The sequence below is a fragment of the Colobus angolensis genome, unplaced genomic scaffold (assembly GCF_000951035.1).
Source record: "Colobus angolensis palliatus isolate OR3802 unplaced genomic scaffold, Cang.pa_1.0 Scaffold58, whole genome shotgun sequence".
NCBI classification, from domain to species: Eukaryota; Metazoa; Chordata; class Mammalia; order Primates; family Cercopithecidae; genus Colobus; species Colobus angolensis.
This window is the reverse complement of record NW_012119376.1, coordinates 1529126-1555324: the sequence shown is the minus strand read 5'-3', so window position 1 is coordinate 1555324 and position 26199 is coordinate 1529126. Positions and strand designations below refer to the sequence as shown.

The window sequence follows — 26199 nt, the reverse complement described above, 5'->3', positions numbered from 1 at the left end:
TACCTACTCTAGACCAGGAGCAGCTAACATTTCCTCGAAGGGCCAGATGCTAAATACTTTAGGCTTTGTGAGTCACATGGTTTGTCACCACTGCTCGACACTGCCACTGCAGCACAAGAGCAGCCACAGACAACACAGAAACAAATGGGCATGGCTGTCATCCAATGTAACTTTATTTATGGACACTGAAATTTGATTGCCATATAAGGTTCATGGGTCACTAAATATTATCCTTCTTTTGATATTCTTTCAATCACTCAGAATTGTAAGACCCATTTTTAAGTCATGAGTGGTACCAAAACAGGCAGTGGGCTGGATGTGGCCCACGGGCCATACTTTGTGGCCTCCTGCTCTAGATTCTCAAGTTCATGCTTCAACATGTTCAAGAAAAATTTATTTTGACACTTGTTAAGGTTAGGAAGACTTTATTCAGGACTACAGTGATGGGTTTTAAAACTATCGCAACAGAGGAAGAGATCAGGCTCAACTCTGAATACAACCTGAACATGTGGGAGTTTAAAACTAATGGGCAGAGTGAGGGGGTCAGTGATTAGAAAATTACTAAGAGGAGATATCAAGAGTAGACGAGTTCTTGCAAAATTAACTTAACAGGCTTCTCATTGAAGGGGGGGCCGAGAACTTACACATCAAAAGTAGGGGATAAAAAATTTCATAGATATTGAGGATGGGGGATTCTCTCTAAACTGACTTAGCAGGATTCTTGCTAAAGCTGGGCTATATGGGCCCATCACGAATGGGGACCAAGGTCGAGTTCTGGTTGAAAAGAAGACTCAGGGCCTGACTGAAGTTAGGTCAAGGAGGGAGCCTTTGTCAAACTACACTATGAAGCCTCCTTAATAGTCATGGACACGTGGTGTTCAACCCAATATCCACTTAGAAATCAGGTTAGAAGGCCGGGCGCGGTGGCTCAAGCCTGTAATCCCAGCACTTTGGGAGGCCGAGACGGGCGGATCACGAGGTCAGGAGATCGAGACTATCCTGATCTACATGGTGAAACCCCGTCTCTACTAAAAAATACAAAAAATTAGCCGGGCGAGATGGCGGGCACCTGTAGTCCCAGCTACTCGGGAGGCTGAGGCAGGAGAATGGCGTAAACCCGGCAGGCGGAGCTTGCAGTGAGCTGAGATCGCGCCACTGTACTCCAGCCTGGGCGACAGAGCTAGACTCCGTCTCAAAAAAAAAAAAAAAAAAAAAGAAATCAGGTTAGAAATAATCATCACAAGCCTGTTTTATTAGTTCAACTTGAAGAAAATGTAAGATTCTAAAGATGTCAAACTTTCAGCAGAACTTATACCAGTCTTACCCATAAAAATCACATCGCCCATCACTCCTTTCCTCACTACACAAAATTAGCAATTTACAAAGGAAATAGTTGGCTGTTGTCTTCATAGATGAAGTCAATGTAGTCTTATTCCTTTGCCAAAAGGCAGAGAAACCAGTTCCTGGTGTCTCTTTTCCCTGGGGCTATTCAAGGCCAGTTCATGTAGGACCACTGAGAAAGACAAGCTTTGGCTTCACCACAGATTTTTAACAAGGCGCTATACTACTTTTAAAAAAAGATTTAAGTAATTTTTTCAAGAGCTTTGGCTTCTGCTGTTTTTACTGATGTTTTGAAAGAAGCAGTGCTTACAACATTTTAAGTCTAGATGTCTCTATGGAAACCCAAGATAACTCATATTTTATGACCAAATGACAACCTACCTAGAGTCTTTATCCCATTGGATCACCATAGGTCATCTGCAGTATCAGAAACACCTTAGGTCTGTTTTTCCAAAACCCTATCTTATCAGGCATAATAAAATTTATACAACTATTACTTTTGCCGAGGAGGAAATTAGGAAGGAAGGAATTTATTTATCAGGCTTAATTCTGATGCTTATTAAGATATCACTATTTAAAACATTCTTATTAGAAAATTTTTTTTATCAATTTTGGCAGACATAGTAAAAGAGGAGGAATGCAATCAAATAATTTAATAGATGCTTTGAAATTTATGTCATTAATTTTCCTCCTCTCCTTTCCATCAGTGTCAAATACATTTTCTGTTTAAAATGTAACAGCTCCTCTTCCTACAGACTGCTTATTCATTGCAACAGAGAAAAAAATTATATAGTGAAGAAATAGGACAACACCTTGACCAGATGACCAAAACTGACATCACCTTGGTGTGATGGCCTGTGTGTGCCTCCAGATGTGATATCCTGTGAGGAACTTAACATCACCCAGAACCTGAATCTAATCATGAGAAAACATCAAATAAATTTAAAACAAGGACCATTCTATTATTTAAAAAAGAAGAAGAAAAGGGAGAGGAGGCAAAATGACGGTATTATTTTAAAATGTCAATGTCATAAAAGACACAGAAAGCCAGTGAAAATGTTCTAGACTAAAAGAAGCTAAAGGCAGGCAGGTGCAGTGGCTCACACCTATAATCCCAGTGCTTTGGGAGGCCAAGGAAGCAGGGATTGCTTCAGCCTAGGAGTTTGAGACTTAGCCTGGGCAACATAGTGAGACCTTGTCCCTACAAAAAAAAAAAAAAATTAGGTATGGTGACATGAGACTGTGGTTCCAGCTACTCAGGAGGCTGAGGGGGAAGGATTGCTTGAGCCAGGTTGAGGCTGCAGTGCACTGTGATCATGCCACTGGACGACAGAGTGAGACCTACCCACCAAGCCCCTCCACCAAAAAAAAAAAAAAAAAAGCTGGATTCAAGACAAGTAAATGTAATGCTGGACCCTAGACTGGACCTGGGATTACAGGGCAGTGGGAGAACTTCTTTAAAGGACATTATTGGGTCAGCTGACAAAACTGGAATACAAATGATGGATTCAAGTCTATCAATGTTAAATTTACTTAAGTCAACTATATTGAAGCATTTCGGGGTAAAGGGCTATGGGGTGTGTGTGTGTGTGTGTGTGTGTGTGTGTGTGTGTGTGTGTGTGTGTGTGTGTATACTTTCCCAGTAAAAAGTTTAAAGAAAAATTAAGAGTTCTTGCCTACATTGAAGCTCTTGGCCATCTATTTTCTCTCCATGATATTCCAAATACAATACAGGAAGAGATGACTGTGCCAAGTAACAAGAAAGCATAAAGATATTTTAACATGATCTTTTATCAGTGATTGAAGCCTGCCAAAGCATTATATACCACCCATTCTCCACAGTTTGTTGCAAAGACCAGCAAACACTGGATAACTCTAGCAGCTTCTAAATGTAATAATTTCCCCCTAATTTCTCTCAATAGAGCAGTGATTCTAAAATCTTTTTGTATCTCACCACTTTCAGAACTATTTCATACACAAAACAAGTCTTTCAGCTGGTCACTTGGACAGGCACTATCAGTATCAATCAACTGAATTCAAGCTTTTGAACTAGGACATCTTAATATTTTAATCCATGTCTAAGTAGCTGGGGAATGTAGTACTCAGGAAGCTGAATGATCTCAACATATACCCACAAGTCCTCATCATCACTTGGAAATTGCTAGCAGAATTCCACAGAGCTAATGTCTATGACACCCTCAATGGTCCTGCCCTCTGATCTGCAGTATGCCATATTAATGATTTTCCCCAAAGCGATGGAGGGAACTGTGCCCCAGTCCAAAAATTTAGGACAGACTTTTCGATAGGTCAATCACTGAAGAGGGAACCAAAAGATGGTAAACCACAACTAAATTGTTCAGCAATGCTTCAGAATCAGGAAACACTACTTATCCACCATTCTCCAAAACAGCAAAGACAGAACATATGTATATTGTTAAGTCTTTTCTATCCTTCTCTGTCTATCATTTTATTATTTCCTTGATTCTTTCAGTAGTGACTGTCCCTGGGCTAGAATACTCATATACTATTTTTGGCTTTGATTTTTTGTCCTAGATAGTCTTATTCACTTTTCCCCAAATTTCAAGGAGTAATTTCATTTAGCAAATGTTTACCAAGTACCTACTGGACATAAGATGCTAAGCCAGACTTACCGGGTGGTACTCCACAGAGGCAAAACTCCAGGTTGGTTGTCCTACAAATAATCCCCAAGAAAATGATATGAACACAATAGGGGCAATGAAATCTGCTTGCAGAAAAGCATAAGAAGCCAGAAATGAATTACGACCAACTGCAAAAAGGAACAAACTAGTCAAAGCACTAAAATTTAATGAGAAGGTAATTTTTAAAGTGGATGAAATTGAAGGTGCATGTAACATTATCACAGATTTAAAATCATGCATATTCTCCATAAAACTTTTCAAATGCAGTTAAACACACACACACACACACACACACACACACACAAAACCAAGCAATTATAAATCCTCTGAAGCATGTAACTGTGATTAGCTGCTACTCTCAGCAATATAAAAATACTTTCACCACAATTACATTCCAGCCTGTAATGTAATTCAAAACAAACAAGTCAGAGACATCGCTCAAATGACAGAACCAACAAATACAGATGCTTTGCATCAAGGAAATGAATCTACTGCAGAAATGCAACTGAGGAGCAGCAGCCCTTCCAGGGCCTGGAGCTGAGCTTCTGGTGGAACGGTGAGGCCCCCTTCTGGGCAGAAGCACACAGTGCGCCCAGTGGGGCTGTGCAAAGCTGCCCTGTCTGTAGTCAGGGAGGTGAACTGGGGACTTTGTGCTGTGGGTACCCTTTCTAGTGTTGTGTTCAGAGTTTTGCATTTTAGATTTTAAATTTATTATATGGATTTTTAAAGAAATAACCGTTTGTTTCAGATTAAATTAACCATTCTATTTTTCAGTCAGCATTCTCACCACCAACTGGCACCCATCCCCTTTATCCTGTGTTCCTTTTGCTTTTTGCCGTAACTCTTATTGTCCTCCAATAAACTGTGTTATCTATCATATTTATCTCCCCTCGCTAGAATATAAGCTCCACGAGGGCAGGATAATTTGGTTTTTTGCTCAATAACAATTGTCCCATTTATGTCTTTATCTTTGAAGACTATTCATCTTCAAATAAGACATAAATTAGGTTTTATTATAGCAATACGCTATAATTTAAGTGACAACCCAAGCACTTGTTTTAAAACTATGCATGTTCTCTAAATGCTTTATAAAAGCAAAGTCTTTTTAAGAACCATATAATTATGGTCTCTACATACACAACTTACATACAATTTAGAGAGAAGTCACAGCCCCCCATTGACCTGGCAGAACATCGTAGCTGCAAAAAATGAAGAATCTGACTCTGAAATGGCAGTCCTGGAGAAGGCGTTCTCAGGGTGGCACACTGCATGCAGTTCAGACACACTCCAGGCCCCTGGATCTGGCCACACATTCTCTAAAAAGTCAGCACTTGCCTGGACTGGGCACTTGTGGCTGGAAGAGTACGCACTACTTGCTAATTTCTAAAACCTCAAACCTTAATTTTCCCCCATCTTAAAATGGGAATCAGCCTGTGGAAAAGCTAACAATTGTTTACAATTGTCAGACTTCTAAAAAGTGCTAATTTGTTCCCTTAACAGAGCAAATGATGAGAGACACCATTTTCCCACAGATTAAAAACAATATATAAACATATGATTCAACGATGTCAACAGCTTTCAGTCTAGGAATCTTGTCCAGGTCATTTTGGGTCACTTGGTTCCTTCATCAGAACATGCTCAAGATTTCTGACATTCCTTTTTCCGAACTTTTGATTTTGGGGCTGTGAAAAAAATAGAAAAGAAAAAGAAAGTGAAGAGGTAAGCTCATAGCAGACTCTCTTTGTATAGATTTCAGGGAAGTACATTATTTACAATAGAAAACTGACCATTTGGATTTTCTTGTTTGTAGAAGGTCTTTAACATTTCCACTGCTTCCTCAGCCCGATATCCAGGGATACACTGATGGAATAAGAAAGCTGAGAATGAACATAGGCTTATGAAAATGTGTGTTGTATCCCATAAAAACAACAATATATACGTGATTATGTAAACAGATTTCATATAATAAACTTTGGGGATATTAGTAACACAGGTAAGGAGGTACACTTCCAAAAGATGTTTGATATATGGATGGCCTCAGTGAGGCATCACTCCCAATCAACTGTTACCCATCCATCAACTATTGTAGAAGTTACCAGCTTTGTGATCTCGGGTTAGGCACTTAAACTTTCCATGCCTTATTTATCAAATGTTGGCAATAATAGCACTTACTTCAGTGGGATTTTGTGAGGATTAAGTGAGATAATACCTGTTAAATACCTGGAACATCATAAGCATTATTTTTATCTGCTCCTATTTACTAGTGGCCCATTAAGTATTTGATGCTATAGAGCTAGGGTTGGCAAATTATACTTGGTGGACCAAATCCGTTACATAGCTGAGAATTGTGAGCTAAGAATGGTTCTTATATCTTAAAAGTTTTGTTAGAGAAAAAAAAAGACTAAGTGACAGAGACAGAAGTGGCTCACAAAGGGTGAAATATTTACTAGCTAACCCTTTGCAGAAAAAGTTTATCAACCCTTGCTACAGAGGCTTTTAAAAAATAAAATTCAGCTTGTTCTATCTTTAGCATCTAACTGGGAAAAAGAAATCATAACATGTGAAGAACAAATAAGAAATTGTGTTATCGGTAAGGAGTGTTACCATATGAAATATTACCTGAAGGCACGAAACTTGAACTTACCTTAGAGATAGAGAATATTTAAAGAGGCTAAGCAGAGCATTTCAGGGAAAGGGCAAGAAGAAGCCTGGGTAGTGTGTGAGGAAATCAGCTGATAGAGGAGGAGGCGATTATTAAGGAAGCATAAGGAAAGAAAGACAAAAAATGGGATAAAAAATATGTATGGCTTGGAAAGTTTGTCAGAAGAGTTTGGACTTAAAACCATGCACCCTTCTGAAGTGCATGAAATGACACAATGAGCATCTGGAAGGAAGGTGCCAGAAAGCACAGGCACAGGGGACAGGACGACCACCTACTGCAAGATGCTGTTCAGAACGAACCCCCCATTCTCCTGTGTCTTCAGTCTGCCCTTGCCTGGGCCTCCCACACCTGCATAAACCTTTGCCATAACAAATAACCTTCCGTCCACCCTGCCCCGTCAAAGGCTGACACCCTGCTCCTGCCTCCACTCCTCAGTGGCCTCATCTTTACTGGCTTGAGCTCCCAGCGCTTCAGTGAATCTGCCTGTTGCAGGAAGTCAGGGACCCCCAACGGAGGGACTGGCTGAAGCCATGGCAGAAGAACATAAACTGTGAAGATTTCATGGACACTTAGCACTTCCCCAATCAATACCCTTGTGATTTCCTATGCCTGTCTTTACTTTAATCTCTTAATCCCATCATCTTCGTAAGCTGAGGAGGATGTATGTCACCTCAGGACCCTGTGATGATTGCATTAACTGCACAAATTGTTTGTAGAGCATATGTGTTTGAACAATATGAAATCTGGGCACCCTGAAAAAAGAACAGGATGGCAGCAATGTTCAGGGAACAAGAGAGATAACCTTAAACTCTGACTGCCGGTAAGCCAGGTGGAACAGAGTCATATTTCTCTTCGTTCGAAAGCAAACAGGAGAAATATCACTGAATTCTTTTTCTCAGCAAGGAACATCCCTAAGAAAGAGAATGCACCCCTGCGGTAGGCCTCTAAAATGGCCACTTTGGGGGCGGCTGTCTTTTATGGTTGAAGACAAAGGGGTAAAATAGCACTCCCAAGCTTATTAGGACGAGGAAATTCCCGAGTAGTAAATTTTGTTCAGACCAGTTGTCTGCTCTCAAACCCTGTCTCCTGATAAGATGTTATCAATGACAATGCGTGCCCAAAACTTCATTAGCAATTTTAATTTCTCCCTGTCCTGTGGTCCTATGATCTCACCCTGCCTCCATTTGCTCTGTGATATTTTATTACCTAGTGAAACATGTGATCTCTGTGACCTACACCCTATTCGTACACTACATCCCCTTTTGAAAATTGTTAATAAAAACTTGCTGGTTTTACAGCTCAGGATGTATCGTGGAACCTGCCGATGTGATGTCTCCTCTGGACACCCAGCTTTAAAATTTCTCTCTTTTGCACTCTTTTCCTTTATTTCTCAGACCAGCCGACGCTTAGGGAAATAGAAAAGAACCCATATTGAATATTAGGGGTAGGGTTTCCCCTCATATCTGCCCTCTCAGAAATCCCCAGGTCCCTACTGACCAAAACACTGGTCCCCTTTCAGCTTCCTCAACTCTGCAGTCCTGGAGGCAACTGGCCACCATGCTCCATCTGACCGCTCTTTGCCTCCCTTGGCTTCTCAGCGTTTCACCATCCTAACCACTGCTGGCCAGTCCCATCACAGATGCCCTCTGCTTCCTGCTGTGTTAAGTGCTGGAGCTCCCCAGGGGTCGCCCTCCACTCCACTCACACACTCAGAGCCCTCTCCTCTCACGTGGGATGAGAGCAGTGGTTCTCAACCATGACTGCTCAGGAGAACCGCCTGGAGCTCTCTGGAAACACAGCACTGTTGGCCCCCTGCCTTCTGATTCAGATGGTCTGCGGCAGGGCTGAGCAGGGTCTGGGTCAGGGCTGAGCAGAGTCAGGTGCAGAAGCCTCCAGGAGATTCTAATGGGCAGTCAGGGATGAGAACTGCTGAGTTACAGGCCTTGAAGGAAACTGCACCACTCTAACACACCAAGATAATTTATTATTTATATTTTCAAGTATCCAATGTGACAAATTTGTGGCATTAATAAAAAGCACACATTAATAATAAAATAAATTTTTTTTTTTGAGACGGAATCTCACTGTGTCACCCAGGCTGGAGCACAATCTCGGCTCACTGCAAGCTCCGCCTACTGGTTTCACGCCATTCTCCTGCCTCAGCCTCCCAAGTAGCTGGGACTACAGGTGCCCGCCACCACACCCGGCTAATTTTTTCTATTTTTAGTAGAGACAGAGTTTCACCATGTTAGCCAGGATGGTCTTGATCTCCTGACCTCGTGATCCACCCACCTTCAGCCACCCAAAGTGCTGGGATTACAGGCATGAGACACTGCACCCAGTCATAAAATAAAAATTTTAAAAAACAAACAGGTATTATAATTAATCACCATCTTCTTTGAAAAGAATAGTTCTATCAGCCTCTACAAACTAATGCTGCTTATAATATCATATGAAAGAATCTGTAATTCTGCAGTAAGAAACAGTATCCCACCTCCCAATCAGCTGCTGCCTCCCAAGCCCAGACAAATAAAAAAAAAAAAGAATACCCAGCATTCAGAGCCTGGGGCACCACACTGTTTTCCTTAGAATCTAAAAGCACCTTTAAAAAAACCATAATTTGGCATTAAGCCTGGAGATATGGCTGCAAGCCACAGTCATTGATTTGCAGCTGAGCCAATGTGGCTAGGTATACACATTGCAAATGAATTTGTTTCCGTTCTGCTGCATCAACAACAACGATGAGTGAGAAAGGACTTGTGTTTGTGCCCTATGTCACTGACACATTGGAGAGAAATATTCCTCCCATGTCTGACATCAAAAGGCTCATCTTTATTCTGCCCAGAAACTGAAAAATTATTCAGATCATTCTCATAAAGGAAATACAGAGTCAGCAATTCATTTGCAAAGAGTTATGTAAGCAAAATTTGAGCTACTAATAGAAGTGACTGGAAAAAATCAAATCACTTTCTAAATATCTTTAATGATCAAGCCAATTGTATCCTTCACTCTCCATCATTGCATTACAATTTCTTTTCTGATGTAATGTTAAATAGCATCTATTCTCAAATGTACAGAAGTTGACAGGAAAGCTAATGTTCAGCTAGAAAACTCAAGAACGTTTTAAAAACTTGTTCTCAGTGAGACTCAGCCAAATTTAGTCCTTCATAGGTCCTTAAAGTATTCTAGGAATACCTGAAGTTTTTGAAGTGAACTGCCTACCCATATCCAGCATTTGTTAAAGTTTTTTCTTTTTAAAGCATAATACTTTTACATTAACCTTACATCTTGGAGAGAAAAACAATCAAACCAGTTAATGAAAGCAGGGGTATAGTCACAGGCCAAACTCTGAAATACAAATTGCTATTGCTTATAGTCTGACTCATAAAAACTTTGAGAGAAGTGGCAAGATTAAAGGGAAAAGGGAATTTCTAAGAGACTAAAGACATGGATTCCCAGGTCTGGGGGAAATTTCAACATTACAAAGACAGAGGGAAAAAAACATGAAAATACAGTGATTGCTAGATACTAAAAGTAGGATGTGGCAATCAAGCAAAATGATTAAATTTGTGCAAAAATATTGTGTGTGTGAAAGAAATCAGGCACATTCCTCAGTCCTGGGCCCAGCAAATACATTCAGCTTGACACCATATATCTCTCAATTTCCTGGGCCTAGTACAAACACGGCCCAGTGCAAATACAGACACCATATATCTCTCAATTTCCTGGGCCTAGTGCAAACACGGCCCAGTGCAAATACAGACACCATATATCTCTCAATTTCCTGGGCCCAGTGCAAACACAGCCCAGTGCAAATACATTCCTCCATATATCTCAGCTTGGGAAATCCTGGGAAATCCCCGATAAGGGCGCCGCCGTTTGTAGTTTTACTAAAAGCACGGAAACCAATAGATAACTGCTAAATGTATAAACTTAATATGTTAACCAATTGTAATGCTGTAACCTAAAGAATTCCCTTGTTCCCTGTTCCTCTGTAACCTTAAAAGTCCTATTTTTATCGGGCTATAAAAAGCAAGCGTGCGCATTGTTCAGGGCCCTCTTGTATGTTGAGAAACGGAGGGACCAAGTTCGAACTTGCATTAAAGATCCTTGCCGCTTGGCTTTGACTCTGGACTCTGGTGGTCTTCTTCGGGGAATAAACGGTCTGGGCATAACATGTGCTGTAAATAGTCTCTAGCATCACTGACACAGGCCAAGCATCACCAAACTTGGTAGGGCATAGAGCTGGTAACATTCATTGAATAAAAACTCCAACAGCGAGAGTATCTTCAGGCATACCTAACGGTGTTGGTGAAGAGTGTTTGGAGTCAGCTGGGAAGGGTGGGGACTCTCCTTCAGGAGTCTGTGAATGAAGACAGGTAGGCACTCATTTAGAAACTCTTCCCTGTCATCTTATACTGAGGCATAAATGAACTCCACCAGAGGTCCTGAGATCCAAGATGTCTGATTCTATCATGGTTTCTTCATATACTGGCCACACACTAGTTATTCACAAGCCCATAAAGAGATGAAAACAATTAGCAAGAAAGAAAAAGCATAAGCAGTTTGTATTACCTGAAACGGTCTCCCAGTGTTTGGTAGGTCAGCAGAGGCAATATTTAGAACAGAGCCACAACCACCAAATCGTTCATTCTGACAGCCATATACAACCAGTGGGATTTATAAGACAGAATTAAGGTCCTGCATAGAATGTACAGTTCAAGTATGCATTGTGACAAAATCAGAGTAGGTTTATACTAGCCATCCTGGAGAGGAAAGTTCATGCTACTCTTCAAAACAATGAAGCTTAGGATTAGTCTTATAAACGATACAATCCAGTTACACAGAGGAAAAGGGTTTAAAGTTTGAGAAACTGATATTTAACAACTGCAAACAGAATGAAAACTGAGTATGTGGTTGCTTAATGTTCACAGTTCAGGGCTCTCTCTGCTCTTTCCTAAATCACTTTTTCAGAATCACCAGGGAGTCAGAGCCAGAAAGGATGCAGAAATGTAATCCAGGGATTTTCACCTTTTAAAAATAACAGATTCTTCCCTGTTCTTGCCCCAAATAAAATATAACGTGTGCCCTAATACAAAATAGACTAAAACTTAGCCATTTTGTAAGGCAGGATGAGGAGAGAATTCTAAGTTGCCCATAATAACCCTTTTATAGAGACTGTACATTTTATCATACCCAAAAACTTCTGTATTATTTTTAAAGTGTTAAAATTATCCATCCATACATAGTAAAATAAGTATATAAAAAATAAGCAACTAAAAAACTGAGTTTTTCAATTTTCAAATAATTTTTTAAAAAGATCTTTAGAAGTCCCTGCAGTGTCTCTGAACTATTTAAGTTTCTTAATCCATATAAGACAATCCAAAGAGCTGTAACTACTCATTTTCCATTTACAATTAGAATATCATAAAGGATTTTTTACTACTGATTTACTTTTTACTGATAATGTTTGGTACACTGTAATAGGTATTCATGGCAAACAAACCAACAGATAAACAGAGAAAAAAAATTTAAATCACTCACAATCCATTATCCAAAGGCAAAACTTAGCTGCATATTCTTTAGCACTTTTCCTTTGCAAACTGTTTTATAATCCACTTCAACTTAATTTATGATTTATCTTTATATAACTGTTTAAGATAGTTCTAATATTTTATTTCTCTAAATTATTTGTGTAATCATTCTACGTTTATTGATATGAAAAGAAATAGGTCATTTTACTATTTAAAAAGCTTTCCTTTTTTTGTAAGAGACACTACGTTTTACAAGGTGTTTCCTAAGTCTGTGTTTTCATATTTAGGCCACTCTCTTGTTCACATGAATGGTACAAGACTTAACTCATGAAGTCAAAGGATACTCATCAGGCGGAGAGCAGCTGCACACATAATGCACGGCTCCACAGTGACATATAACACAGTGTGTTCAAATACTTCAGAGGGACTCTTGCCACTTCGACGACACCAATCGAGGACCTGATCAATGGCCACCATTTCTGCATGACGAGTAGCCTGAAAAGAGAAAGGGGCTTGCACTGATGCTGTTTGCTTCAAGTGACTACTATTTTACAAATATACAAAAAATAAGTACAAAATATGCACCTATCCTTTCTGCCAATATTTTAATGAATACAGCTTCAAGACACCCTTAGCAGGGGACAATGTATTCCCCAGTTCAAGTACCATAACCTCACTTGCGAAAGATATCTAATCAGAGATGCCAAAGGAATCATGCTGCATTTTTAGTTAAGTACCTAAGTATCTTAGGGGAAACTCTTTCAATTAAATTGCCACGGAGAAGGTAAGTCTAAAAAACAAAGAAAAAAAGTGTATGGTTTCTGAATATTTCAGGGGAAGCAAAATTTTCGTAAGCTTGTGCTCTAGTTTCAAATACATGTTCAAGGCTGTCACTGATCTCACTCCAAGCAAATCTACATTAAGTTTACTGGAATGTCATCTCTTACACTTTTGGGGAATGAAGTTTTATATACTGGAAGACTCTAGAGAAGAGATTTGGTATCGGTTTCAGACACTTCATGGGAAGCAGTACAGGATAGGAGAGATCACAAAGCATGAGGAACTGACTACATTTAAATTTGAATCTTGACAGTGACATTACTAATTCTGTGGACTTAGGCAAGTTACCTAACTTCTGTAAGTCTAGATTTCCCATATGTAAAATGGTATACACTGGTATCTACACTTATACACCTTATAAATCTGAATTACATGAAGCATGGTGCCACATAATACTATACATGTACTCTGCTAGCTCTTGTCTCCTTTCTTTCTCCCTTACTAAAATAGCTTAAAATGAATCATAGATTCTATATGGAATAATTATTTGTAATATTCATGAGAAGAGCATTTATCAATAATTTACACTGAGTGCTAACTATGTATAAGTCACTGGGCTAAATAAATTCTGTGTAGGACAAAAAGCCTCTGTGGGGCTCATTTACCTGTGTGATAGGGCAGGGTAGGAAAAGTGCTAGCACAGTGGCCCAAGATGCCACGGAAGCTACAGGCAGATGGGAGCGGAGCTGGCCAAGGGGCTACATGGGTGAATCACAGAATTGATTACCAGAGATGGAAGGTACTTTAGAGAAGAGGTTCCCAAACCTGGCTACACACCAAAACTAAATGGAGAGTTTTTAAAAAAAGGTTTCCCCAACTTAGGTGCTTTCAAAAAATCAGATTTAAATTATGGAATCAAATCTCCCTACAGCTCTCAATAAACAATTGCTGAGCTCAATCATCTCAGTCAACTCTCTCTTTTGCTACTAAAGAAAAAGAAACTAAGCCAAGCCGGCATGTGTTAATCACACACAGCTGGGAGAGGAGGTGGTGGTGGCGACGGGGTGGTGGTGGTGGTATCAGATCCAAATGCAGAACTCAGGTCTTCTCGCTTGGGGTCAAGAGTCTTTCTATGCTATAGTTATAGAGTAATCTTCTTTATGACACAAAATAACAAAATAAACCCAGGTTAATTTCAGCATATAGAAGAAACCCCGGTCACTGGATGGGGTTAGATGGATATTGTTAGGACATTCAAAGTTCTCATCTTAAAGATATCATACACAAAATGCAAACTGGAAAATATGACCATGATTTAAAATACAGAATTCTACTCCTAAATAAGTATCTATATATTAATTAATTGCTGTATTATGTTTATTACTTATGTTTTAATATCCTCTTAATAACTGCTTTGTGAGTCAACATGAATGTAATTAAAACATTTTTTAAAATTCTTCAAAACATTTTTTCAAAAAAAAATTTTTGTATGTTTTATAGTATTTTAAATTGATATTTAAAATTATGTCATTTTTCAACAAACATCAACTAATTGCAGAGGTATGTGTACATGCGTCTGTTTTTTCTAACTGAAATGGTAATGGCTAATTTAAAAATGTTAATTCTACATGGGAATGACTATCCTGACAGTTAAATAACACTGCTCAGTGTTATGATAATGGTAACTATTTTAACATTGTTTGAAATTATTATACATGTGAGTTAAAATTAAAAGACTGTATATATTTGTATATTGTTATATGATTTATATGAAAGAAAATTGTCTGGAAGAATATGGCAAAATTTTAATAGTCCTGCATAGAGAAATGAGAATAGAACTGCTTCTACTTTCTGTATTGGAAATTTTAAAAAAGGTATTTCAAAATGAGCATTTAAACAACAAAGAAGGCCCTGACAGTGGCTGAACTCCCCCAGCAGATGTTTGATGCCAAGAGCATGATGGCTGCCTATGGCCCCCAATATGGCCTCTACCTAACAGAGGCTGCCATTTTCAGGGACCGCATGTCCATGAGGGAGGTAGAGGAGCAAATGCTTAATGTCCAAACCAAGAACAGCAGCTACTTTGCTGACTGAATCCCCTACAATGGGAAAACAGCTTTCTGGGACATCCCATCCCCAGGGCTAAAAATGTCCACCACCTTTGTCAGTAACAACATGGCCATCCAGGAGCTGCTCAGGCACGTCTCAGAGCAGTTCACAGCCATGTTCAAGTGCAAGGCCTTCCTGCACTGGTACATGGGCAAGGCCAGGAATGAGATGGAATTCTCTGAGGCCGAGAGCAACATGAATGACCTGGTATCCGAGTACCAACAGTCCCAGGATGCCACTGCTGAGGAGGAGGGAGAGTTTGAGGAGTGGACCGAGGAAAAGGGGGCCTAGAGCTTTCTGTTACTGGGTTAAGGGTGGGGGCAGTATGAATTCTTCATTTACGCACAGTGTGTTCTGTGATAGCCATGTACGTGTGGCCACTTGCTGTTCTCACTCCATGTTCACCTCTATCAAAGCATTTCCATAGTAAATAAATAAATAAAAATAAAAAGTATGACTTGCATATATTCATGCTTCTCACTTATCACAGGGTAAATTTAAAACTGATTCATTAAAAAGCTGTCTTTTTCAAGAATTCAAAGGAAAAAGAATTTTGTGAAATACTGTATTTTTATTTAAGTGCCTTTTTTCTTTCTAATTCTACACTTCAATCTACTATTTTTCATAAGCAAATTGATAAAAAAGTTTTTTGGGGGGTTGACATATTAACTACAGATTTTCTATGCAGTGAACATGGTTATATATAAATCTGAATTGTCCAACTACTTTGTCAGAACAGTTCCTGTTGATTGGAACTGCTGAAGCGAAGTATATGCAAAATCTACATTTTGAGTAAATTTCCTATAATCAGTGTAAGCTTTCCCAGTGTTTGAATGTTTCCCATTTCCTAAAACTGTTCAAACATTAGATATCAGTATTTTAAATCACGGATAATGTAATGTTGCAAAGAAATTGCTTTTTTCTTCTGTTAAAGTTAAGCTAGATCATCTTTGTACAGCCTTATTGGTTACTTATTTCATTTTCATCTGTTCCTTTTATTTTCACTTCCCTTGTAATATTAGTCTCTTTGTTACTGATTTCTAAGAGCTCATTTCTGATTAAGGATGTGAGCATTTTGTCAAGCACTACAAATGAAATACCATGTTTATTCCTGTTTATTTTACTGTGGTGTTTTATTTTTTGGTTGTACGAAGTTATGTATTAAAATATAATCCTGTTGTTTTATGGCCAAAAATAAATAATAAAAGATTTGTGAATCTGGATTCCTATTTTACATGTGTTTTGCTAAATATCAGTTTTCTTTTCAACAGATGTGACTGACAGATGAACTTTAAAGTTCTCATAGCACTGGTATCAACACTGGCTTATTCTCTGGCTCCCAAAATCACACGACAAGACAAAAGTCTGTGTGAATGCCATTACAGGTATAAGTGATCTTTGAATCCACCTAGGAATTTTTGTAATCACAAAATTTGGTAGTTTACTTATACTTCCCAAGTATACTTACCATGACACATTGTTGTGATACCACATTTAAGAAGCACTGCCTTGAACCATGAACTTCCCAACCTAACCGTAATAAAAGTCATATAAGCTATTAAAATGTACATACTACATGTAGCTACAGAGGCAGCTGGTGTGGAAGACCCTAGTTTGTTGAATTATCTGATACAAAACTAGCTTCCTTGATATAATCTTCATACCTCCCTCCAAAGCTATAATTTGAGGATACTTTTTTAATGTACTAAGATGAAAATATTATTTAAAGGTACTAAAAAAGGAGTGCAATGAGTTAAATTGACCTATTTTGTAAAATGAAAATTTCATATATTAGATTGGCTTAAAGTAGAGACAGACTTGTTTCTTCCATGATGATATTCTGATGAAATAAAATCCCCTCTTGGGTTTCACTCAAGCGTTAGAGTAAAACTCTATGAAACAGAAAATTATTCACTAAGATTTTATGGCTTCATTAAATTGTTCTGAAATTTTCCACAATAAAAAAAATCAACATGTATCACTTTCAAAATCAGGAAGAAAATGATACTGAAAAAGAGAGACGTTAAGAAAAGCTACCCACCACTGGCAGTTACGGGACTATATTCAGTCTCATCTTCATACCAACTGTGGTCAGTTCTCTCCAGTCCACCCATCACTACTGTATGTTTGCAATTATACTGCTCAACTCACATACATTTTTGGTTTGGTTAACTTCATTTCTCCCCTTCCCTACAACTTCATTGTTGTAGACCATAAGGCAACCAACAGGAACTTCAGTATTTTCGAGGGCTTCTTTGGCCTGGAACACAAAGTGGAAAATGTAAGATGTAACACTCCATACTTGAAAAGAGTATAGGAAAGAAAGAGACACAGCATGAACAGGATACATATGTACAAAGACTGAAACAAAGAAGTGCAGCTTTCCCTTTTCTGGAATATAGTTCCATTACGATATTTAGTACTTGTGTTCTGTGTTGTGTCCATGTTAAGGGAGACTAAAAAAAAAAATCCCCTTCATAGGTCCAGAGCCCCTGATTTTTTCTCACTGGAAATAGATGCGATCAAAGGAGACTGTGACTGACCACTGTTCTTAAAGTGCCAGGGTCTATGTGTCTTTTCAGAGAGAGAATACGTATTTGCAAAAAGGTAGCAAATAAATAGCATTTATAAATCCTTTATTACAATTCTTTCCTCATTGAAATTCTTTTGCTTCTCTAAAAAGTATAGAAATTATCCTCTAGAGTCCCAATAGCTAAAGGTAACCAGACTGGATGTTGCCCTGTCCCATAATTTCTACTCTATGTGAGACAATAAGAGTTTAGAAGTACTCTATGTAAAATGGCACAATCATTATAAGAAACGTTTCGAAAATTTATTTAAAAAGTAAACACACACACAGTCTATAACAAAATTCCACTCCTGGGTATTTAAAGAAGGGAATATGTGTCTACAAAAAATTAAAATTAAAATTAAAAAAAATAAAAAGCTTAAAAAAGAACCAAAACCTTGAAAAAGAATGTTAATAGCCAAAACCTGAAACTGCACAGGTGGCCACCAACAAGAAAATGGATAAACAAACTGTGTCCTATTCATATAATGGAATACTAGTCGGCAATAAAAAGGAACTACTGACACTGTGACAACATGGATGAGCCTCACAGACATGCTAAGTAAAGGAAGTCACACACAAAAGCACACATACTATATGATTCCTTTTGCACAAAGTACTACAACAGATTAAACTACAATGACAGAAACTGGAACAGTGGTTGCTTCATGGAGGAGGATGTGCAGATTGATTGGGGAGGTGCACAAAAAAAATTTCTGAGGTGGTGAAAACTTTCTGGATCTTGATAACGACATGGATTACAGAGATGTTTGCAGTATTCAAAATGGATTGAAGGATACATTTACAACCTGTGCATTTCACTGCATATAAAGTATACCTCAACTGAAAAATATTAATGAGAAAAATAAGTTTAGGAACACTTCCATGACTACCATCCCAGGAATGGCAAATCAATTACTATATTTTCAAAGTTCCCTTTATCACAGGCCATTCATTTTTCTTCTTGCCCCATGATAGCAGCTCTGGACCCTAGGAAAATTAACTCTGCCTTCAGGCGGAGAGTTTAAGCAGACAGGTTACGCCTTGGTATAACCTGATACTGCCTCTGAGAATCAGAATAAGGGAAGAGTACAACCTTTGGACTAGTGTACATTCGTTTCCAACTCAATGCAGTCAAAAGAATATAACTGCTGTACAGCTATTTCCGGAAAGGCAAGGTATTCCTTACTGTGGCAGCCCTGAAGACACTTTGGAAGATTTGAATCTCACTTAAGTGCAGGTACTTATACACATTATAGGGCATACAAAGCGCAAAATTGAAGGCATTGTTAAAACAGTGGCTTCTGTCTCCTGCACTAGTCTCTTACTTCCAGTTCTACTTTATTTAATTAGTGACAACTTCCTATCATAAGGCACACAGGATTTCCTCAGTTACTCCAACCATGCTGAAAGGACGTTTATTCTTCATTTGGCCATTACAGGAGAAAGGAGAAGCCCTCAGCAGGAGCAAACTGGACCTCTCTTTTCTCCACCTGGTTGGTGGGTCAGAGATGGGGCATGGAGAGATGTGAGGAGACAGTATCTGATGCAGTAAGACTGCATTCAGAACTGTTTTATGAACTATCCACAGGCCGGCTGTGTTCCAGTTCTATGATAGTGGTTAAAGCACGTCCAGTTTATGCAAGTTCAAAAGGCTTGAAGAGTCTCAAGGTTTGGTTAATATAGACAAATGCACCATAGGCTACTACAGAGAAGAAAGTCAGAAAGAAGATGGACAGTTAAGGAGGATGGAGATGCTAACTACCAGTGTAGCTATGGCAATTATTATACTGATAATTTTATTTAAGGTAATTGTAGAATTACACAGAGATCCAGGTACACAGAAGAGACAAATCATTTATTAATGCAGAAAATATTTGTTGAGGATCTTGAGATGGAGAGATTATCCCAAATTATCCAGGTGGGCCCTAAATGTAATCACAAATGTCCTCCTAAGAGAGATGTCTGACACAGAAGGCAAGAGGCAAAGTGACAATGGAAGGAAAGAGAGAGAGATTTGAAAATGCTGCATTGCTGGCTTTGAAGATGGAGGAATGGGTCATAAATGTCACTTCAGTACCTGGAAAAGGCAAGATTCCAGAAGTTATTCAGTCCTGCCAAAACCTTGATTGGGGCTCACTAAAATTTCAGACTTCTGGCCTTCAGAACTATAAGAGAATAAACTTGTGTTGTTTCTAGCCACCATGTTTGTGATAATTTGTTACAGCAGCCATAGGAAACCAATACACACAGCAAAGAGGAAGAATAACATGCTAAAATAGGAACAAAAAATACTTACAAACCACATCTCTGGCAAAACTCTAGTATCTAGATTATATAAAGGACTCTTAAAACTCAACAGTAAAATAATAATCCCATTAGAAAAAGGCTGTTTTCATCTATTTGCACTGCAATAAAGGAAAACCTGAAGCTGGGTCATTTATAAAGAAAAGAAGTTGATTTGGACAAGAAGCATGGTATCAGCATCTGCTTCCAGTGAGGGCCTCAGGAAGCTTCCACTCATGGCGGAAGGCAATGGGAGCAGGCATCACACGGTAAGAGAAGAAGAAAGCAAAGAGGGGATGGTATATTCTCATAATAATAATATAGTGAGAACTTGCTACTATAAAAATGATTTATGAGCCATCCTCCCCATGATCCAAACTTCCCACCAGGCCCTGCTACTAATACCAGGGATTCAATTTCAACGTGAAATTTGGAGGCAACAAATATCCAAACTATATGAGAAGGCAAAAGACAGACATTTCACCAAAGAAGATAATACAGATAGCAAACAAGTACACGAAAAGATGTTTTTACATCATTAGCCAGTAGAGAAATGCGAACTAAAACCACAATGAGATATCACTACATACCCATCAGCATGACTAAAGTGAAACGTAAAATCAACACCAAATGCTGGCAAGGCTGTGGAGAAATGATATTACTCATATACTGCTGGTCGGAATATAAAATGGTACAGCTACACTGGAAGATAGTTTGGCAGTTTCTTAAAAAGCTAAACATGCATTTAACATATGATCCAACAATTCCACTCTTGGGTATTTACCCCAGAGAAATGAAAACCTATGTTCACACAATATATGTCTGTGTGCACAAATGTTCATAACAGCTTTATTCATAATAGCCAAAAACTGGAAACAACTCAAATGCCCTTCAGTGGGTGAACTGCTAAACAAACTATGCTACACCTGTACCATGGGACGCAATGCAGCAATAACAAGGAATGGACTATCAATAATCTCAACAACTTGGATGGATCTCATGGGAATCATGCTGAATGGAGAAAGCCAAGCCAAATGGTTACAGATTCATGTGGACAACATTTTTTAATTATAAAATTATAGAGATAGAGAACAGGTTAGAAGCTGCAGCTATAAAAAGGTGGCACAGGGAGCCATGTGGTAGTGAAACAGTTCCAGTGATGGTTATACAGAGCTAAACATGACAAAATTGCATAGGCGCACACACACACACACACACACACACACACACACGTACAAATAAAACTGATGACATCTTAATAAGCTCTGCAGTTTTCTCAATGCATTTTTCCTGGTTTTGATACTGAACTATAGCTACGCAAGATGTTACCACTGAAGGACACTAGATACTTGGGCCCTCCCAGTATATTATTATTGTAATTTCTCGTGAACTTATAATTATTTCAAAATGAAAGTAAAAAAATAAGTACAGGTAAACAAAAAGGATTTTGCAATGGAGATTAAGAAGAGATGTGTAGTGAGTTTAGAGAAATATTTGGTGTTACAGACGATCCCAGAAAAAAACTAGGCCAAGAAGGAAGGTGGTCAAGTGTGTCTAATTCAGCGAGGCAGTGGCAATTTAGGGGGAATGGTGGATATGAAAACCAGTAGCTTGAACAGTGACTTTCCTAAGAGGTTAAATTTTTAACTCCAGCTATACTTTCCCTAACAAACCCCTTAAGAGGTAATGTTTTGTCCACATCTCAAGTATTCTGGTTCTGAGAGCTTGAAAATAAGAGTTTCCAATTTACTGAAAGCTTACTTTGATCCAGGACTAATTTAAGCATTTTGTAAGTATTAATTCATTTCATTTACAAGCCTATAATGATCTTCCCCATTTTACAGATGAGTAAACTGAGGCATAGGGAGATTTATATATATGTGTGTATACACACATATATATAAATCTCCCTATGCCTCAGTGAATATATACACACACACACACACACACACACATATATATATATAACACTAGTGCATGCAAGAGAGCTGGGACTAGGGCGTAGACAACCTGGCTCCACTTATTCATTTGTTCAACGAACATTTGTGGAACACCTACCAAGGGCCAGATTCCAGGGCTCTCTGCCACTGTTCTACCTCTAACTTCTACTTTAGTAACCACAGACACTTCACTGATCAGCTGCTTTATCAGAGCTTGAGTTTAGAGTGAATCAAGGGACCAAATGAAAGAGAATAGTTGGCAAGAGAGTGAGACATGGAAATTTTAAAGATAAAAAAATGGTAAGAGGAGTTCAAGGCTGTAGTGAGCTATGATCATGCCACTACACTCCAGCCTGGGTAACACAGCGAGACTCCATCTCTAAAAAAAGTAAAAAATAGGCTGAGCACAGTGGCTCACGCCACTAATGCCAGCACTTTAGGAGGCAGAGGCAAGTGGATCATCTGAGGTCAGGAGTTTGAGACCAGCCTGGCCAACACTGTGAAACCCCATCTCTACTAAAAATACAAAAATTAGCTGGGCATGGGGGTGAGTGCCTATAATCCCAACTACTCAGGAGGCTTAGGCATGAGAAGCACTTGAACCCATGAGGCGGAGGTTGCAGTCAGCCGAGAGTGCCATTGCATTACAGCCTGGGCGACAAAGTGAGACTCTGTCTTTAAAAAAAAAAAAACAAAAAAACCCAAAAAACTGCAAGAGAATAAACAAACGGAGACCATGTGATCAGGATTTTCTGTAAAAATATCTCCTGAAGAGCTCTACATTGGCTATGTGGGCCATTTCAAACCTGCAGAAGAGAATGCAGGGCCGAGTGGAAAGGATATGGGTGGGATGAGAGATGAGATTTCCCGTTGCCTACAAGTACTTTCTTGTTCACCTGGAGATAGCACCCGTGCTACCATGTTACTGGGCTTTTGCCTTCCATTCTTTCCTTTGCATTTTTCTCTTTTTCCTTCTAGCAAATTTATTTCATTTTACTACTCTCAATACTGTCTTCATGTTTATTTTGAGTAACACTTTTTTTCCTGAAATTTCTTCCATTGCTGTCCAAAATAGAGAGCAAATATGAGCGATTAGAATATTTTAAAAGGATAAATAATGTCATTGATGAGGAATGGCCGAGCCTGCCATGCTAAGGATGAGTGGGTAAGCAACTAGAATGGTAGGCAAGGGAGGGGGCTGTGAGAATAACACAAAGCCCCATGAAAGTGAGTTGAGGGGAACTCCTTGTCAACAATTAACACATAGATTTGCTTCACTAACAAGTTCACAATAGATTTAATTAAGCTGGAAATCAATTTCACACTGCACCCATATCATACTTTCAAATACTCCCACCAATTCTACTGTCGAGTCTGATCACTTCTTCACAAATGCAAAAAAGCTCAGACAAAATGGGTCTGAAATTTGTGCAGGTAGCTTTGAGTTTAACCTTTCTTGCCTTTTTCAGAGGGAAAGAACAAGGTAAGATACTGTTTAAAAATTGCAACTACGTCTTGCGTAAAGTAACAAATGATCAACCTTCAAAATTAAAGAATAAAATCTCTGTTCTTCCCAGCCCAAACACTGGTCTCTATTTTGTCTTTGAATGTAATTTCTTTTTTTTCTTTATTCAGGGCCTGCCCAGTTACACATAATGAAAGCACCTAGATAGAAGAGACTTCATAGTTTATTATTTTCTCCAAAGACATTACTACTATAAACTGCTTTCTAGTGATGTCATGATAAAAGGGGGAGAAACAGAGACAGACTTTGTTTGCACAGACTCTGATGAGTCCTCAAAGAAATATTTCCTATAAAGACAAAACATTAGGGGAAACAAACAAAGTTAACCAGAACAACTCTCAGGTAGAACATCATCATGTCCAAAAGGTTAAACTACGTAACTGTTTCTGCTACTCTCTTCTGAGTGATTACACTCTGAGTAAATAGCAGAAACAGTTATATAGTTTAACTTCAGGGGTTTAAAAAGTGATGTTGTTTTCACTCCATCAACTTTAAATTCTTCAATATGGCACTGAAGGTCTCCCAACTACCACCCATCCCCTCACTGGCCAGCCAAACCAACCTAACTTTTCATTATTCATTTAGGTTATTAACCTTTTCAGAGCCGAAATCCCCTTTTAGACTCTGATGAAAGTTATGGACTGTCCCACTTGAAAAAGGCACATGCACATAACATTTCATATATAGTTTCAGGGCTCATAGGTCCCCCTAAACCTAAGCCCGAGGTTAGGGAGCCCTGTTCTAGACAGATAGCTAGATCTCCTTCTAACCCAAAACAAAGTTCTTGATTTCTTTGTACATGACAGTATCTTTGCTTGGATCAACCTTTCCTTTCAACCAGCCCACATCCTTTTGGCCCCTTAAAATTTACAAGGAATTCTACCATATATCTCAATTGACATGCTGTAGGATCTTGCCAGCTGTTATGTGACAGCACTTTATATCTGTCTCTTGCGGTCATTGGATATGTTCCTTACCAACCTTTTCATCTGTGTATGGCTTAATTTCATCAATTAAACAGTATGTTCCTGGAAGGCAAGCACTAGATCCAGGCACTGTGAAGCTTCTCTTGTTCACCTCTCCAGCCTATGCACCCAGCATGAGGTCTAACACATAGCAAAAACTTAATCACACCACATTTGTTGAAATGGTAATCATATCACATTTGTTGAAATGGTATCTGCGGTGTTTGTTTTCTTTTTGAATTTCCCTCAGAGCCTAGCATAATGTTACATTAATACCAACTGCCCCAAAAATGCATACTACAAAAAAATACAACTGACTTTTTTTCTAGAAAACTTGCAACATTTTTTTCTATACATATATATATAGTCAATCTTTCTTTTTTCCTAATTATAAAGTAAGATATGTTCAAGGTGAACTTAGGGACTGAAAAAAAAAAAAAAAAACCTCATATATCAAAAAAAAAATACACTAGGAATCCCAGTACCCCAAAATATAATCCCTGTTATTCTGAGGCAACGGAGGTTTTTTCTGTTTTTTTCCCTAGGCCCTGCATACACATATTTATAGTTTTTAAAAAGTCAAATAGATTTACACTATATATACAGTTCAGCAGTCTGCCTTTTTCATTTAGAAATGTACTGTTAACCTTTCCCTACATTGGGTAATATTTTTTCATCACATGATTTTGTAGAAGTTGTACAGTATTTCTCCTTATGAACATATTTGATTCAACTAACTAGTTTCCTATTATTTGACATTTAAGTGATTCAAATTCTTCACTATTATAAATAAGAACATCTCTATATAAATATTTCTATTGCTTCCTTGTGAATTATTCCTAGAAACAGCTGTAAAATACAAAGAGCTCCTACACCGCGATTTTTTAAATCAAACTATTAGTAAAATTGGGCAAAGTATATGCCTCAGCAATTCACAAAAGAAAAAAAATCTAAATGTCCAATTAAATTACATAGTAGATACACAGTATTCAGGGTAAGGAAACTGAAAAGGAAGAAAGAGAACAGAGGATATGTTGGCAAGCAGTGAGCTGCCTAATACTAAGAGGCAGGCCAGGCCAGTATTTGACAGCAGTCGACAGGGCTCAAGTCACAGCCCCATCCTTACCAGCTCTCTAACTTTGGGAAAGTTACTGAACTTTCTCAGCTTCAATATCCCCATCTGAAAATGAGGACCATAATAATACTCACCTGACAGGGCTGCAGTGGGGCTTATGACATGGCCCACATGAAAACACTGTGCATAGCATAGTATCTGGAACACACCAAGAGTGCAACACTATTACTTAGTCATACTTTTTTTTTCCAAGCCTATCTTTAGAATGCTATGCTGAACATGCTATGATGATTAAAACAATAACCTATGATGATGCTATGCTTAGCTCTCAGAAAGAAACCTCATAAGCAGTAAAGTTGATAACTTCATATGCTATCCAACAAATCCTTTTGTAGTTATGGAAATATCCTTCGATCTACACTGTCCATTATGGTAGCCAGTGGTCATATGTGGCTTCTGACTACTTGAAATGTGGCTAACACAACTGAGGAGCTGGATTTTATTTTATTTCACCTTAATTAATTTAAAGTTAAACAGCCACACATGGTTAGTGGCTACGATACTGGGCATCATGGTTCTAGAAGGCAATACAGGAGTATCTATATAATTTCAAAGCACATACATCCTTTGTCCCATTTTAGATAGTCACTCCATAGCAACAGAAATGGTGCAGCACACCAACATGGCACAAGTATACATATGTAACAAACCTGCACGTTATGCACATGTACCCTAGAACTTAAAGTATAATAA

General features: G+C 38.6%; 1 protein-coding gene across 1 annotated transcript in view; it reads right to left on the bottom strand.

Moving 5' to 3' along the window:
• Window positions 1-4167: 4167 nt before the first annotated feature.
• ADAT2 (adenosine deaminase, tRNA-specific 2) overlaps window positions 4168-26199 on the bottom strand; it is a 24687-nt gene continuing 2655 nt past the window's right edge. Inside the window, exons 2-6 of the mRNA XM_011962037.1 lie at window positions 17242-17346; window positions 12542-12692; window positions 11239-11345; window positions 5789-5861; window positions 4168-5683 (exon numbers count right to left, since the gene is read on the bottom strand). Of these exons, the coding sequence (XP_011817427.1) occupies window positions 5640-5683; window positions 5789-5861; window positions 11239-11345; window positions 12542-12692; window positions 17242-17346 (480 nt within the window). The 3' untranslated portion in view covers window positions 4168-5639. The remainder of the gene's footprint in view (window positions 5684-5788; window positions 5862-11238; window positions 11346-12541; window positions 12693-17241; window positions 17347-26199) is intronic.